General features: G+C 52.8%; 1 protein-coding gene and 1 long non-coding RNA gene across 11 annotated transcripts in view; both read right to left on the bottom strand.

The window, feature by feature from the left end:
* Ssh1 (slingshot protein phosphatase 1) overlaps nt 1-17,131 on the bottom strand; it is a 64,490-nt gene that overhangs the window by 34,844 nt on the left and 12,515 nt on the right. For 8 of the 10 annotated variants that reach the window (XR_013434662.1, XR_013434661.1, XM_078038964.1 and 5 more), the window contains one exon: nt 2,289-2,392. The exons of 1 other annotated variant lie outside the window; for it this stretch is intronic. Coding sequence is in view for 7 of the 9 variants with exons in the window: in XM_078038964.1 (XP_077895090.1) it covers nt 2,289-2,392 (104 nt within the window). In the remaining 2 variants the exon portion in view is untranslated. Of the gene's footprint in view, nt 1-2,288; nt 2,393-13,298; nt 13,393-17,131 lie in introns of all 10 variants that reach the window. One more of the 10 variants, XM_078038961.1, reaches the window with a different exon arrangement.
* On the bottom strand, nt 8,819-13,291 carry LOC144375176 (uncharacterized). The gene is made up of 2 exons (XR_013434663.1): nt 12,529-13,291; nt 8,819-11,048 (listed from the first exon to the last, which is right to left on the bottom strand). It is a non-coding gene; the product is annotated as an uncharacterized LOC144375176 (long non-coding RNA).

Below are 17,131 nucleotides of genomic sequence, written 5' to 3'. Positions count from 1 at the left end.
GTCCTCAGCTCTGCGTGGTGATGGCGAGGGAGGGCAGTTCATCCTGGGGGACTCGATACCAGGGAAAAAGGAACCAGTGTAAAGTCCAGTCTAGGCCTGTCTGGGGTCATCTGCTGAGAGTCCTCTTTGGCCTTCCTTAGCTCACTCTCCGTTCCAGACCTACGGGGGACAGAGCCAACCAGCTGTCCTGGCCTCCCTGCCCTCGCGTGGTCAGGAGCTGCCTGCACCCGGTCTACAGGCAGCTCTCACACAGCACGGAGCGGCTGTCCTCGGTGAGCAAGGCCGGACCACTCTTCTAGTGTACACGTCACAGTCAAGACAGAAACAGTGGCCACACTCCTAAAAGGGCAGGACAATTAGCAGACTTAGGAATAATGGCTCTGTGGTTTAACTGTACGAGGAGTCCCTGTAGTGATTATAGCTGCACATACAGGTGAAGGTGTGTATAGGTGTGTGTGTGTGTGGTGTGTGTGTGTGAGTAGCTATAATTATATACACACACATATAATTTTTTTCTTTTGGTACTAAGGATTGAATTCAAGGGAGCTTAACCACTGCACTATATCCCTACTCCCTTTTTTCATTTTGAGACAGGATCTCACTAAGTTGCCCAGGCTGGCCTTAAACTGGGACTACAGGCGTGCCACTGTGCCCAGCTGACCGTCTGTATTGTCTGTACTGTATGTTTATATACATCATCCTGGTAGAAGGCAGGTGTGTTATATGTATATTCTCCATTTCCACACTGTCTCAAGTATTTGATGTCCACTATAAAGATTAGAATACTGAGACTCACAAGTGGACTGTGACTGCCCAGGGAGCTGCAGAACTTGGTTCAGAAGCCAAGACTGTCTGGCTCCAAAGCAAATATTCTTTCCACAAAGCACACTGCCTTCTCGCACAGGACAATTATTTTTTTAGCTTAAAACAAAAGACCGACTGAAACATAGCATTTGCTAGAACTTCCAAGGTATGAAATTCTAACCTTAGATGTTCAGAGATGAAGCTGGATGGCCGGAGGTTAAGCAAACAAAATGGGGACAAGTGACAAGGAAAGGGCCCCGGCTGCTAGGTGTTTCACCTGCTGCTGTCCTGAAAGGCCAGGCCCTTCCGGCTCACAGACACACCGTGCCAGGCCCAGAGCTCGGCCTTGGTACCAAGACCCACTGTGCGTACAGAGCACCCACTGAGCATACAGGGCTTGTTGGTTTCTTTCCAGATTGCCTTTGGTTTCAGAGTCAAGTCCCCTGTTAGTTCGCAGGTGTTTCTTAGTAGTTTGCTTTTGGACCTACATTAACACTCAGTTGGATCCCTGCTCTATTATTTTTATCCATTTCCAAAACCAAACTGTCCATTATAGAAAAAAAAATCCTACCACAGTGACTTCTCAGGGCAAGAGCTGATGACTCTTTGTGTGTGTGTGTGTGTGTGTGTGTGTGTGTGTGTGTGTGTGTGAGAGAGAGAGAGAGAGAGAGAGAGAGAGAGAGAGAGAGAGAGAGAGAGAGAGAGATATATATGCTGGGATTGAACATAGAGACTCTCTACCACAGAGACACACCCCCAGCCCTTTTTATTTTTTATTTTGAGACAGGACCTCATTAAGTTGCCCAGGTTGGCCTCGAAGCTGCAATTCCTGCCTCAGTAACCAAAGAATCTTAAATTCCCCAAGTAAGAGTCTTCAAACGCTTTGAGAACTGACAGCATTTCCCGGTCCAGCTACATAGCACCCAGGGGCTTATTTTCAAGGGGCCATCTGGCTGTAATGCACTTTGGTGCATTTGTTGGAAAGTCATACGGTATCTTAAAATCATACCTGATCCACTGTGGCCAGGAAATCTTACATCCCAACAGAGAGCTGCTGACCACCTGACTTCTCACATAGACAGACCCACGAGCCCCCTGTGCCATCCCAGAGCACCCGAGCCTCCACCTGCACCAGTCATTACAAACCTGTGCTCCACTACTGCTCTGGCCTTGATACCAGCAAACTGCCCACCACCACCTACGGAAGGTTCCTCTGATGCTCAGAAAAGAGTCCCAATTTTTCCTTTTTTTTTTTTTACTTTCTTCTTCTTGGTACTGGGGACTGAACCCAAGGGCACTGTACCACTGAACTATACTCCCAGACCTTTATTATTTATTTGAGACAAGTTCTCACTAAGTTGATGAGGCTGGCCTCAAACTTGTGATCCTCATGCCTTAACCTCCCGAATCACTGGGATTACAGGCATGCGCCATTGTACCTGGTAAGATTTCCCAACTAAAGAGCATCAACACAGAGCCATCACCTGCATGCTTGTGAGGATGCTGAAGACTCCGTTGGCCTTGAGGGCTGCTTCCTTGTTGTAAGAAGAGGGCTGCTCCCTTCACCATGAAAAAGCTCTCGCTCAAGCTAGGAAGAATGAAACCAAGGCACAGTTAGAGGGAATTCAGAGGAAAACCAAGACATGCTACAGAGGAAAAGCTCTGAGTGGACACAGCAGACAAAGTGCCAACAGCAGGAGACTGCGGTCATGACCCTTCCCACAGTCCTCGTCCCTCGCTGCGCCTTTGCTCCCAGCTTGCTTTTGAGAAGCGTTCCTCATGACAGAATGCTACTGCTGAACACCCAGAGCTCTGCGTGGGCTCCGCCAGCACCCAAAGCCCCGTCCCCCAGGGCACTGGGAAGGGGCTCCCTGCACTGCTTTCTAACACAAGCAACCTGAGCAGGAGAGGCTGCTCCCCTCGGTGAGTTTCCCACTCCCACTGTGGATCTTTGCTTCCGACTCCCTGTTAACAACTTCCCTGCTTTCTGGTGCTTCCCTGGGTGGCATTCAAGATCAAACTGAACTTGTACAGGCTGTTTGCATTTTAAGAAAAGTGGGTGACCACTGACCTGTGACTTAACTTAGTTAAGGCTGCTCTGTCCACTACTCCTGTGGAAAGTCTCAAGCTGAGTCACTGAATCTTTGGCCTTTGTTATTTTTAAGTAGCAACAACATTAACATTCAATCTAGAACCTGGGCTGGGGATGCAGCTCAGTGGTAGGGCACCTGCCTAGCATGCAGGAGGCCCTGGGTTCAATCTCCAGCACTGCAAAAAAAGGTCACAATTAAAAAAATCTCACTTTCATGAGCTGTCTATCAAAAGTATCTTCAGCTGTGTAGAAACTAAGACTTAAAAAAAGAGGAAAGCCCCAGCTATTAGTTGCTATCAATTATTAAAAAATACCTTAAACTCTTAAAATTACCCATTAAACACACCCATGAATAATAGTAATTATATTATTATTGTTAACACATAAATAATAACAGTCCTATTATTATTATTATTAAGCTGGGGATCAAACCCAGGGTCTTGCACATGCCAGGCAAACACTCTACCACTGAACTACACTTCTAGGCCCCCAAATTATTTACCATGACTATTTTTTTTTTTAATGGTGCTAGGATTGAATCCAGGGCCTTGTACATTCAAGGCAAGCACTCTACCAACTGAGCCATATCCTCAGCCCCTATAGTGGTTTTTGAAGGATTGGACCATCTATGATTATCTTTTTTCTACTTACTATTTTCCAAATTTTTCAAACAAAACACACAGTAACTTTTAATCCACCCCCCTCCCTGTAACTGAGGATTGAACCCAGGGTTACTCTACTACTGAGCTACATCCCCAGCCCTTTTTATTTTTAAATTTTTTTTTTGAGGGAATTACTGGGAATTGAACCCAGGACCTTGCATATTCTGAGCAAGTGCTTTAGTGATGAGCAACACCCTCAGCCCTTTATAAATTTTGAGACAGGGTCTCACCAAGTTGCTGAGGCTGGCCTTGAACTTGCAATCCTCCTGCCTCCAGCCTCCCAAGTAACTGGGATTACAGGCATGTGCCACCACACCCAGAACACATTAACTTTTTTTTAAGTGGCTGTTTTTTTCTTTTTAATTTTCAAAATAATATAAAATATGTATGATACTTTATAATAAAATTATTTTTATTAATTTTGTGAAACATCACAATTTAAATGATAAGGAATATAAAAATACAGCAATTCTTTCTTAAGCAACCAGAAAATGTTTTAAGAAAAAGCAGTTCTTAAAAAAAAAAAAAACCAACCCAGAACCTAGACTTAAGCAAATTAATCCCTGGCAGAAATACAAGGATATTTTCTGTAATATGAGGAAGTCAGCTCACTTTTGCTGCCCCAGACATCTAATGTTAGTGGTTAAACATTGTAATCCTGGAATAAAACAGAACAAAACGAAACCCTGCGAAGCCTAACCGGTAATTCTGAGGGCTAAGAGCTGGCGTTCAAGTCGCAGCTCCTGGGAAAACTTATCTTCTATGATGTCAAGTCCACAGTAAAATCTTTCAACTTTTCTGGCTAAGTTCTCATGCTAAAAATAGGGCCTGCGTGGCCATGAGGCAATAGACCTCTGTCCCCTGTCACACGTCGGCCTTGAACCACTGGCAAAGGGCACGTCCCAGCCGCTTCTCCAGTGGCCTCGTGGGCATGTGCCACCCTGGGTCCTCTCCAGCGGGAGCCCAGGGCCAGCGAGCAGGAAAGCAGGAGAAGCACTTTTCTCTGCTCGCTCTCCTGGGAGAAGGCACATGCTCTTGAGCACAGTGTGGCCAATGTGTCACCCAGGCTGTCTCGTTTTAGCTGCTTCCAGATCCCCTGACATTTTTCTACCCCTCAATCTTATCATCGTCTCCTTTCCTCAAATTTTACAACAAAGTCTGTGTTCAGAACCGTTCTGTTTTGGACACGGATCACTTACTACTAATTCTCATCTAAATCTCAAAGCGCTGGGCCAGGGACTCCCAGCCCCGGGGAATTAAAAACAGCATCAGCGCGGCCAGCAGCAGAGCTGGGACTCCTTCAGGGCATCATCGCTGGCTTGTACTAGAGTCTGCGAGGGTGGGGATGCACACTGACCAGCACGCTGCAGCCAGCCGACCACGGACAGCGACCTTAGCCTTGGGAGTCAAGGAGCCAGGGAACCGTGCCGAGGGGCCTGGGCTCTGGAAAGAGGAGTCTGAACCCTGCAGGGGAATCCAGAGAGCAAGGGGACCACGACTGCGACTGTAAGGACCCTGTGTCCTGGGACACAGCAGAGGACCCCACACACGGTGACTCCCAGGGCTGGGCAGGCAGGGTGGGTGGGCAGGCCCAGATCCATAGGACCAAGATGCACAAGTCTTCCTGACCCAGCTTCTGCCCGGAGCTCACTGCAGCCTGTGCCTTCTGCTGGGTGACAAGCACTTCCCCCTACAGCCAGGGCTTTGTGGTTCTCTCTGCGGATGCCCTGAGGGCAGCACATGCCCAGCCATCGAGCCCTAGACGGCCTGCCAGGAAGTGGACCTTAAGAGATCCACCTTGGGGTTGGGGATGTGGCTCAAGCGGTAGCGCGCTCGCCTGGCATGTGTGTGGCCCAGGTTCGATCCTCAGCACCACACACCAACAAAGATGTTGTGTCTGCCGAGAACTAAAATAAATAAATAATCTCTCTCTCCCCCTCTTAAAAAAAAAAAAAAGAGATCCACCTTGGTGAGGCCGGGTTGCAGCTCAGGGGACAGTGCCTGCAAGGTACTTGGGGAAGGAAGCCACAAACCCGCAACCACTCATCCCAGCCACCAAGATACTGGCCTTCTCACAAAAAGTCTCAGTGCTCCCAAAAGACAGACTGAAGTTAAAGAAGGCCTGGGCCGCACAGGAGACTCCTCGTTGGCTTTGAGAAAAATCTTGGTGAGGGACTAAAAACAAAGGCCCAGTGCCCCCTCTCCCCTGGTCAGGGCTCAGGACTTGATCTCTGCAACACAAACACGTTTTGGGAAGAGTCCACACGAACAGACTTCTACAAAGCAGGGAGCCAGACAAGACCTTCAACCGATGCTCCTAGAACCCCAGTCCCAGGCACACCCAGCTCGGGCCCTCTGGGGAGCAGGCTGCGGGGAGGCCAGCGGGTCATACGTACTAGTTCGGGCTGGAAGCCTCTGACCGGTAGAGGTACTGAGTTGGCCGAAGAAAGACGCAGAAATCAGACAAATAAAAAAGGTTCATGACTGCCGTCTTCACGTCCCCAGCGCCCCTTCCACCACGCGCCCAGGGAGCTCCTGCCATCGACGCTGCGTGCGGAACACAGGAAGGGCGACAAGAGGCTGGCTGGCAGGCTCGCATCCTCCTCAGACGCCGGTCCCACCCAGGAGTAAGTGGCTCTTGTGGCACTCTTGTCTCTCCCTGATATTTTGGCTTAAAAAGGCCCTTGTCCCAGCATCCCCTGATGAAAGAGGCCCATTCAGAGGAGCCAAGAGCAGAGTTCCTCTAATCGCTTCACTCCTACGGGCTCCCCTGCCTTGGGAACAAGCAGCAGGGTCTGCCCTGGAACTGGGAGGGGAACAGCTGGCCACCAGTAACTGCCCCCAGCAAGAGGACCCCCTCCTGGTTAATCGACACACTCAAGGGTATCAGTCTGGCCAATCATCATCCATCTGTGGGACAGGACAGGACATGGCAGCTGCCACAGGAAGGGACCCTACATTTTCAAAAGCACTTTGACATTCTGAAAATGCTTCAGTGTGCTAACAGCCACTCTGGGCGGCTGGTGGCCCTTCCCAGGGAACATTCCAGGTGGAGGGGGCCACATGCGCTTCTGTGGGCTCAGGGGCACAGTATCCGGGCAGGCCAGGCTGCAAAGCCAGGGGAGGCTCAGGCCAGGACACGACTCGAGAATCCAGGGGCAGGAGCCGCCAGGAGCTGGGTGTCTGCCTCTCCCTCACCTGTGCAGCAGGTGGGGATAAGGGTGACCACAGCCAGGGCAGAATGGCCTCCCGACCCCAGCCAGCCAGGCCCGCAGGGTTCTGGAGGGGAGCAGAGGTGTCCAGCTGGGGACACTGAGTAGGACTTCTGGAAGCTTCCCCCAGCTCCCAAAGGGCAATCAGTCCTCCCTAGAGGGTTGCGCCAGACACTACCATGCACCAGGGAGGCAGGTCTCCACAGGCAGGTGCCCCCCCACGCCCACCTTCTTAACCCCCAGAATTTCTCCTCCCAATCCAGCTGTGCTGCTGCTGTGGCCATGGGGCCCCAGGGCAGTGGGTCACATGACTGAGTAGGAAGGCTGGGCCCAGAGGCCTTCTCCAGTCTGAATGCAGGAACGTGAAGGAGTGACTTAGAGAAGTGGAACCCTAGGGAGTGAAGCCTTGGCATCCTGTCCTCGCTGCCCAGGGGGCAGCCGGGGGAGGCCCTCATGGCAGGGCTGTGGGAAGAGGGACACAGGGGGCGGCTGGGGGAGGCCCTCATGGCAGGACTGTGGGCGGAGGGACATGGTGCTCGGCGCCGCTCATTGGCCGTGAATGTGAGCAGGTCTCAGAGCAGCAGGGCCGCCCTTCTCGGCGCCAGGACTGTGATTCTGGCAGTGACCTTGTGGCCAAGACTGCACAAGGCGCTCACTGTGCCGTGTCACCCACCGCCCACAGCTCGGCACTGTCCATAGGACAAATGAGGGGTCCCAGTCAAAGCTTTGAACCAGGAACTCTAGGGACAGCCTGGACCACTCCCTTAGAGGTCGGGCACACCTGAGTTTAGAACACACAGAGCTCGGCCTGTGAATCTGCCTGAGGGGTCTGTCTTTCTGTTGTTCTCCCAGGGATGGGCACTGAACCCAGGGCCTCACACCTGCTAGGCAAGCTCCGCCCCAGCCCTCGGGCTCTGACCATGGTCCCTCTATCTGATACCCCTTAGGAGGCTCTCTTCATTCATTCAAATAGCCAGTATTCTCAGAGCCTGGGGAGCCTGGGGTACAGGGGGGCAGACATTGATAAGGGCAAAAATAACTGTCTCCTTGAAGGAGTGGGTACCTGTCTCGGTGGTGAGGGTGCGTGCCATGCCACTTAGAAACAGAACTCCTTCAAGAACAAAAGCAGTTGGTGTGGGACTGCCACACTGGAGACTGTTAGGCCAGTGCCCCAGAGCCCAGCTATATGCCTGAGCAACCAGTGAACTCCTGGAACACGCTCTTGCCGGGCCCAACCTGAGCACATCTAATGCAGATGTTTGAAGTTCAGAACATCAGCTCTTTAGAAAGTTCAGAGGTGCGTCTGATGCCCAGCCAAAGTTAAGGACCCGCAAACTGAATAAGAACAGAAGACACATTTGTGGAGCTGGGCATGTGGTGCACACCCATGACTTGAGAGGCTGAGGCAGGAGGATCACAAGTTGGAGATCAGCCTCAACAACTTGCTGCTAAAAAATCACATGGCTAAACACATGCGTGGTCCTTTGAGAAGCATGATCAGGTGCCCTGAAAGAGATCATTCGGGGGCCAGGAAACCAAATAGCAACCTTTTTGGAAGCACCAAAAACAGAGGCCAGGCTTTTAGGCACTATTTATTCTCTGCACCACTTCGTTGCCGGGAACCTCGGGGCCAAGCAGCATGACACCTGCCTTGGAGAAGGACACCACCAACTGTTGCTGTCATTACTTCTGATGGGAGAAGGACTGTGGGAACACTGAAAGATTCCACCAGACCATTAATTTGATCTTGGATGAAAGCCACGAACAACTACCCAGCTCTTCGCAGGGAGCAGGACGAGTGGTACTAGCCTATATGTTGTAAGAGGTGACAATGCTGCTGTCACTGGAGAAACGGGTGAAGAGACAGATTCTGCCCTGGACCTGGGGAATGTTCCAGCAGAACTCTAAACTCTGCAGCACAGTGAGACAAACCACATACGCTGGACATCTAAGTCCACACAGAAACCAAGCATTCTGAGGAGGATGCTTGGAATTTTTAGGAACGTGCAATTGTGAGTTCTTACTTCATATTGATTCACTGTAGTATGTAAATTAAAACATTTCTACATTTTTATTGGGAAAAGCAAAAAAGCTCAGTCGATCACCACCACGGTAGCGAATTCTTACATATGTTACGTTGCCTTGGCATCCACTATGACTATAGGCTGGACTTTCTCAAATTAGGAGGGGCTCGGGCCCAGTCACCCTTGGGACAGCTTCCAGTCCTCCCTGCCCTCTGGGCGGTCGATCTTGAACTCTGCCTCCTGGTGAGAGGAGCAAGCCGCAGCCTGCTGATGCGCCCTGCTGATCCTCTGGCTGAGTGGACATGCAGATACACCACAGTGATGTCCTCTCAGTCACAGCGTGACCGCCTGGAACTCGTGCCTGCTCAATTTTGACCCATCAGTTAAAGTCCCTCCTCAGAATGCAAACCTGTTTGTAGACCGCCCTGGCCCCCCAAAGGTGTTGGCCCCAGGTCTCTGCTCTGTCCTCCCGGGCTCCAGGACCTGGGAGCAACAGACTCTATCTCCACCTGAGTCTCTCCTCATCACTGGAGGGGCACTTTCCACCGTGGAGAGCCTAAATCCAAGCAGTCACCCGCAGAAATGCAGGATCCTTGCAGAAGGGATGGTACAGCGAGGTGCAGTGAAGGGAGCCCATGCCAGGGCCCAGACCTCAGATGCTGTCCCCTCAGAAGCAGCAACGGTCAGCTGGTCCCTGCACGTGCCCACCTCCAACCCAATACTGCGGTCACAGACGTTCCTGTTCTCTAAAGGGCCAGGCCTCACGATGACATGAGACGAGGAACGCGACAGCAGAGCAGGCCTCTCGTAAGCTCTGCTGTTGACAAAGCACTCTGGCAAGGGACGCTGGGGAGCCTCAGGGGACTCTAGGCAGACAGCACAGGCATCTCCACACTGATTTATGCACAAGGAAACAGGAAGCTGCTTAGTGACATGATTTCAGGATTTCTTAATTCTGTATCTCACAAAAATCAGAGGCTCTAAGCCCATGGTCCAAGCTCTGTCAAGGGTCTCAAAGTGGCTAAAGTACTTAAAACTAACTGAGTTACTTTTCCATGGATAGAATTAACCCTCAATCACACTCTGCACCGCGAGCTAAGGGGACCTGATGCTCATTCAAGGGAAAAAAGGAGCCAATGTAAAGTTGTCACTACCAAAAAGAAGGGTGCCAACAATTGTGAGGAGGAGGTTCTGGCGGCCCGGTTCAGATCACAGGTGTCTACTGAGCGCTAACCCCAGGGATTCGGAAACAGCCAGACAGGGTTGCTGCCCTGGAGAAGCAAGGTGAGACAGGACAGGGCAGGAACTTGGAGACGACATGGGCACCCGGGGTCAGGGAGTCTTCCTGGGAGTGCTGAGGTGAGCCTGGCCTCCAGGAACACGCAACAGGGAGAAAGGGATGGGAGAGTCCACAGAATCTGCTCCACGCGCCTCACCGTGAACAGAGGGAGGATTTGGCCCTTGTCGCAAAAGGCCCCACGTGGATTCGTAACGTGAACTTATAAATTCTGCTTTATCCGTCCGTTCCTCGTAAGCCTGGTTTGCCAAACTGGCTTCTCAGAACTTGATCATCCCCGTGTGAATTCACAAAGTCAAGCTGCGGAATGTGCAAAGCTAAGAGCCAAGCCCTGGGCTTGTGGCCGGGCCATCAATCTGTCAGCATAACAAGTCGCAGCCCCTGCCGCCTGGTACCCTTTTAAATAAGTAAATAACAGCTCCAATGTGAATGGTGCTTTGTAGTTCAGAGAGCCTGCCCCTGCATTTTTTCACTTAATTCTTATAATTCCATTCTTCTGATGAAAGAATTAAGACTCAGATAAGATAAATGACTTGTCAGTGGTTAGATGGTTTCTAGGGGCAAAACCAGATTAAGAAGCTCCAAGTTCAATGTCCTTCCTGCTGAGTCCCCAGGGCAGATGGCAGAACTGTCTGACTGCAGCAACCGCAGCAGCCGGTGAAGGTGATGGACACAGAGTGGCCTCAAACCCCCACGGGCTGTGATTAGACAGCTTAGAAGCCCCTCCCAACAAGGTGAGGTTCATAAAGATGTAAAAGAGATTGGCAAAGCTGTTGAGAGAGACTCACTAAAAGCTGCAGATGGAATGGAAAATTCTTTCCATTACTCTCCCAAAGGGTCCTCCCCCATCCTGCACCCAAGTTCAAAGTCACAAAGGCCCCAAGTGGTAGCAAGGTCCTGCTTTCTGATCTCAGGCTTCCCACTGCGGTCGGGCCGGGCCTTGTTCCAAACACCACTCTGCAGAGAGGAAGAAAACAAGTGGCTCTCGGGACACACCTGTCAACTGGAGCTCCCAAATTGTTCCCCAAGACACAGAACGCCGGAAGAGGGCAATTCCAGCTCAGCGGGCACTAGGCTTGGGGAAAGGGGTCCCGGGCAGGCAATGCTGGCAGGGCTAGTGACAGTGTCTGCTGCTAGGGCCTTCCAGCGTGGGCTTCTCAGAGAGAAGGAATGTCCAGAAGCATTTCAGACAGCGAGAGGCATTCTGAGCCAGCCACAGCTCCCCTTCCCACCAGTGGGTGGGAGCAGGCGGCTGAAGCTACCAGCAAGTCCACAAAGCAGGACTTTTGTGTCTCCATAAACGAGACAGCAGATGATGAGCCCTGACTTGGCTCCAGAACCCTTAGGAGAGTTCTTTGGTGACCCCCAAGACCCCCAGGCCCACCAAGCCAGAGCTGGGAGGTCCTCCTGGTGCACTGCGAGCTGGGGGGGGCAGAGGCACCAGACTGCGCTGTGCAGGAGGCGCTAGGGCAGCGAAGTCGCTTGAGCCAGACAGAAACAACAGGCACGCCAAGAAATGTCCTCGCAGCAATGCAAGAATTCCAAGAACGCCCCAGGTCCTCAGCCTTTCTTTGGTATGCAGCCTCAGCCCAGGTCCATTAGTCATGAGACGCAACTCTTCCAGGTACCCCTTCCTTCCCACCAACTTTGGGCCCTCCTCACCCTGCGAGTCATGCCCAGGCACACTGCCCTGCGCTCAGAGAAGCCCTGCAGGACAGAGCTGTCCCTGAGGATGTGCATGACTTCTCTCTGCACTAGCCACGGGAGCCTCCGGGAACCTGAAATGTGGTCCTCCTGTGACCAAGGAGTGGGTTTTGTTGATTAATTAACTTAAATTTGACTTTAATCAGCCGCATGGGGTGAGCAGCCGCGGCAGGGGGCACGGCAGCCCTGGAGCTCTCAGCCTGATGGGAACCAGGACGGGGCCCCTGGGCCTCGAGCCCCTCTGCACAGCTCTCACCTGTTTCCAGCCCCAGAACTTTCCACAATGTGATATCTACAGAGTCTGAACTTCTGTGCCAACTTTCCGCAGTGGCCACACTCGCCGTCACACCCGGTCAACTAGACTCATTCACCTGATGGTCCAGGCCCAGCTCAAGGTACTCACAGCAAAGTCAGAACTGCTTTCTCGCCAGGCAGGTGGACACACAGTGATCCTAGCTGCTGTGAGGCTGAGGCAGGGGGATCACAGGCCCGAGGTCAGCCTCAGCAAAGGGCAGGGGATGTGGCTCAGAGCTTGAGCGCCCTGGGATCAATCCCCAGAGCCGCCCCCCACCAAAAGACGTGTTTCCTACTGAGCATCCTCCTCTGTGGCCCCACCCTCTCCCAGCCTCCAAGCTGCTCGGGCTCTGCCCTGCGCCTGCCCACCGCATTGCCCACTGCACTGCCTGCCCTCCTGCCTCCCCCGCTACCAGCCATGGCTTGTCCCCTTCAGCACCTTCTTCATCTTTTCTCATTTTGCAGGTGAGAAAACTGAGACTTAGGAGTTCAGTCACTTGTCCAAGGTCATATACCTAGAAAATGACAGGAACCCAAGATGTCTGATTGCCAAATGCATTCCCTAGCCTTCTGTGGAGCTGTGTACTCATGGGGGTGAACTTGCCAGGCGCACATGACCCTGGGGCCACACCCCAGCCCATTTGTCCTTGAGACAGGGTCTCACTAATTTGCTGAGGCTGGATTTGAACTTGTGACTCTCCTGCCACAGCCCCCTTGATCACTGGGACTGCTGGTGGACACTGGCTTCCAGCTTACTTCAGTGTCACAGTGGGACGTGGGGGCCAGAACACACCCGACTTTTAATTGTCCCTCTGTGCCCGACACACGCAGATTCGGAGCGAATGCTGGCACACAACTGGCCGAGCCACCCCTTGCAGCCTCAGAGCGCTCTGTGACTAACTTGCCTGGGTCATCTCTGAGCAGTGACACGGGGCAGAAAGCAGCCCAAGGACAAAGCCTCCCTGCTGAATGCGGGGCCATGAGAAGTCACTGCCACCTGGGGTCACGTACTATGGGAACCAAGCCCTTCAAACAGCACCCCTCTCGGTGCCCAGAAGACAGTGGGTGCTCAATAATTATATGCTGATGATGGGCACTTTGTTGAGCATCCCACTAACTGCATTCTGTATACTAACTCACTGAGTCCTCAGTGTCTCTCTCTGAGTATTTCACACAGGGATACAGGCTCAGAGAGGTCAAGTCACTTGCCTGGGGTCATGGAGCAGAGAAGCAGGAGAGGGCAGCAGGACTCCAGCTTTGGCATCTCTGCTTGTCAGCACTGTATTTCTGCTGAAGTGACACCCTGGGAAAATAGGGTCAAAGACCATTCAGACCTGGACCAGGGTTTTCGACACATTTACAGACAACGAGGTCAAGGGGGCTGTGGACACAGTCCACTCGGGGCCGGCCTGGTGGGAAGGCCTGGGCAGTACACCCACGGCACCCCGCACAGCCTTGTCCATCCTGAATGCCATTCTCCACTGGAAGTGACCAGGGCTCCCTGGAGGAGTGACTGTGCCCAGAGGTGGGCACGGAGGGGCAGAAGGAAAGCTGAGACCCAGGTCTCAGAAAGCAGAGCTGCTGATAGACTGGTGTAGGGTTAGGAGGACCGTGGACAGCAGCTTGAAGGAGACCCACTGGCCAAACCAGGGCCACAAGACATCAAGGTCAATAAGGTAACGCACAGATGATCGAGGCCGAATACAGACACACACACCAAGCAGAGTGCACTGCGGAGGGCGGGGCACCACGTGACTCAAGGCACATTCTCAAGAAATACTTCTTAGCAGTGGCACATGCCTGTCCTCCCAGCAGCTCTGGAGGCTGAGGCAGGAGGATGATGAGTTCAAAGGCAACCTCAGCAACAGTGAGGCCTAAGCAACTCAGCGAGACCCTGTCTCTAAATAAAGTGCAAAATAGGGCTGGGGAGGGGCTCAGTGGCCGAGTGCCCCTAGGTTCAATCCTTGGTAACCCCCCCCCAAAATCTTCTTAAAGAGTAACTATACAGTGGAGCAGCACCCAAAGCCCTGCCGCGGTCTGGACAGGACCGGACGCAGCTCCCCCACCGGCTCTCCGGCGAGAGACCACTCCCCGAATCTCCGCAGGAGGAGCCTCAGACACTCCTCAGGCTCCCACGACTAACCAGGGTCTTGGGCCAGAGGGTTGGGGGTTAGAGACAGCTGCGGGGGCTCCCGACTGCAGCCCTGGGACAGGACAGCAGAGCGCACCCAGCAACCCTGAGCTATATCCCTTCACTACCAAAGGAGGTCCTGGAGCAACTTTTCTGCGAGTTTGAAATGATTTCAAGTTTTAAAATGTGATTTTTAAAAATCTAACTTACTGGGAGTTTGGTAAACCACCACAAGTGTCATTTTTCTATGTTGGTAGGTCACTGCCCCCTCCCCCCAGTGCTGGGGATGGGACACACCAGGCAAGCGCCCCACCCTGGCCCACCGCCCATCTGTCACTGGCACAGCTCCTGGCCCCGCCTCCTCCCTGACCCTCACCAGCCAGCGCCCTGCCTGCGCCCCCTGCCCTCTGCTGGGCAGTGGCCTTGCTTTGTGCACAGAGCAGTGGGCAGCTGGGCTCTGCTGGCTCCTCGTAGTCTCCCTGTCCAGGGGTTGAGGGCCTCCCACGTGCGGTCTCTTCCTGCTCGGAGACCACAAGGTGGGAGCAGTGGGCCTCCCATTGTGGAGGCACATGGAGCCGGGAGGCTGCGGTCCGGCAGGACGTGACTCAGCATCCTGCTCACAAGTTCAGGCGGCCAGCAGCCTTGGCACCGAGCGCTGCTGCTGACCTCACCTCTCAAGACCACAAATCACCAGGTTAACTGGTGGCATGGGCACGCAGCCTCGGCTCTCCTGTGGGCCTCAGGCCACACTGATGACAACCTGCCTTGCTCAGCCTCCGCTCGGGGGCTCCTATGAGCATCACAGCATCAACCAGAAAGAGCTCTACAGAGGAACTGGCCTGCTGGGGTTCTGTTGTTGTTTGTTTCTTGTGGTTTTTATAGCAACTGATCTTGTTTCTCTCTTTGCTCTGCCTACTAGGAAGCTCAAAGTAAGGCTTGTAGCCAAACTGTAATAACTACCAACATTAAACCACACATTCCACATGTGACCCTTCTCCTGACTTTCCTTTATCTCCTTACTCTCTCCATGTCCCAGTTAGATTCCACTCTTCTCTCTACTGTTTCAACTCTCTTTGGAAAGGCTACAGTAGGCACAGCCCGCGAGTGACCCTGGGGGTGGGGATGGGGTTCAACAGAGAATCCCCAGCACTCAGCAGGAATGCAGGGCAGGCACTAAGCCCACACTGGCCCAGCTCCTGATGAATACAGCAAATAACTAAACAAACCCTCCCCCTCACCAAGCTGCTTCACCCGAGACCCCTCAGCGCCCTGGGCTGCCTGTGAGTCCCTACAGAGTCCCCGTGGAGTCCCATTGCAGCACAGACAGCCGAGAACCCAGTGGCTGCGACCCAGATGTGAAAGTCACCCCCAGACTCCCCCCTGCAGCAGGCAGCACAGCCCGGCTTGGGTGGGCCTGAGGGGCCTGGGACTGCCAAGTGACTTCTGGGCTCTGCAGACCACACCCCCAGGCCCTCCCACGGCCCCCAGGCCCCCAGGCCCAGGTTGGGTTAACACCCAGGAGAACTCCTGGCCCGCCCAGCCCTGCCCAGAGCAGGAGCAGGGGAGCACTGGCCAGCAGCGCCACCTAACTGCCTTCTTAGAACAGAGTCTATTTAAAAAGAGCCTGGGGCCAGCCTGGCCGGTGATCTCAGCTACCTGGGAAGTGGAGGCGGGAGGCCCACAAGTTCAAGCCAGCCTCAGCGACTTAGCAAGACCCTGTCTCAAAATAAAATTTAAAAAGGGCTGGTGAGCCAGGCATAGTGGTTCACGCCCGTGACCCCAGAGACCTGGCGAGGATCTCAGTTGGAGGTCAGCTTCAGCAACTTGGTGAGACTCTGTCAAATAATTAAAAGGACTAGGGATGTAGCTCAGTGGTGAAGGGACCCCGAGTTCAAAGTAACAAATAAATAAAGTAACGACTTTGTTTGACTTTGTTTTCATCTTGGGAATATAATTCTTGACAATCTGCCACATACCTACAGGCATGATTGGAAGACTAATATAAACCCAAAACTAGATTGCTGATTGGTGGGTCTGAGGACTCTCACTTCTGGATTTAGAAACCATAAGCTAATCTGTCTTTCTACTTTACACAACAAACAGGGACCCAGAGAGGAGAAGTGACCTGCCTGAAGATGCACAGCAGACAACATGTCTCAACACAGGACTTGAGTTTGGTGACTCCCTCTCACAGATTTGCCCCATTGCCAGAAGGATGATTAGTGGGACCATTGTCACCTGTGAAAGGGATGCTAAGAGTTCAGAAAGTGTGAGACCAGGGCCCAGTGGTATTCCTTAGCAGTCTAGGTACTGGGATTTAAAAAGTTTAATAAAATCTACTAGATCTGAGCAAAATTCAGTGTAAGTCAACTTGAACAAGTTTGATGAAGCTCTGACAGAATCAGATCAAGTCTTCACGTCTCCGTCCTCATTTGTCCCCACTCCGAGTTCTCCAATTTAGAAAAATATTAATACTAAAGGCAAATTCTGATTTAAAAACCAAGTGATCCAACGGGCTGCTGGGAATCCCACCTGCAAGAACAGCCCCATGGTGTGGCGGCCAGGGCTTCGTGAGCGAGTCTGTGCTCCCCAAGACTCCCCGAAGTTCACCAGTGGAGCCAAGCCAGGCCCGTGGCTCACGCCTGTGAGCCCAGTGGCTCAAGAGGCTGAGGCAGGAGGATGGCAAGTTCAAAGCAGCCTTAGCAACGGCGAGGAGGGGTCAGCAATTCAGCCAGACCCTGTCTCTAAAAAAATACTAAATAGGGCGGGGACGTGGCTCAGTGGTCCAGTGCCCCCAAGTTCAATCCCTGGTACCAAAAAAGAAGAAAAAAAAAAGGTGGAGCCAAGGGGGACCCAGAGGTGACCCATGGGGACCCCGGGGTGACCTGTGAGGACCCAGGGGTGGGGCCAG

The sequence above is a fragment of the Ictidomys tridecemlineatus genome, chromosome 2 (assembly GCF_052094955.1).
Source record: "Ictidomys tridecemlineatus isolate mIctTri1 chromosome 2, mIctTri1.hap1, whole genome shotgun sequence".
Classification (NCBI taxonomy): Eukaryota; Metazoa; Chordata; class Mammalia; order Rodentia; family Sciuridae; genus Ictidomys; species Ictidomys tridecemlineatus.
This window is presented reverse-complemented; position numbering and strand designations above follow the sequence as displayed.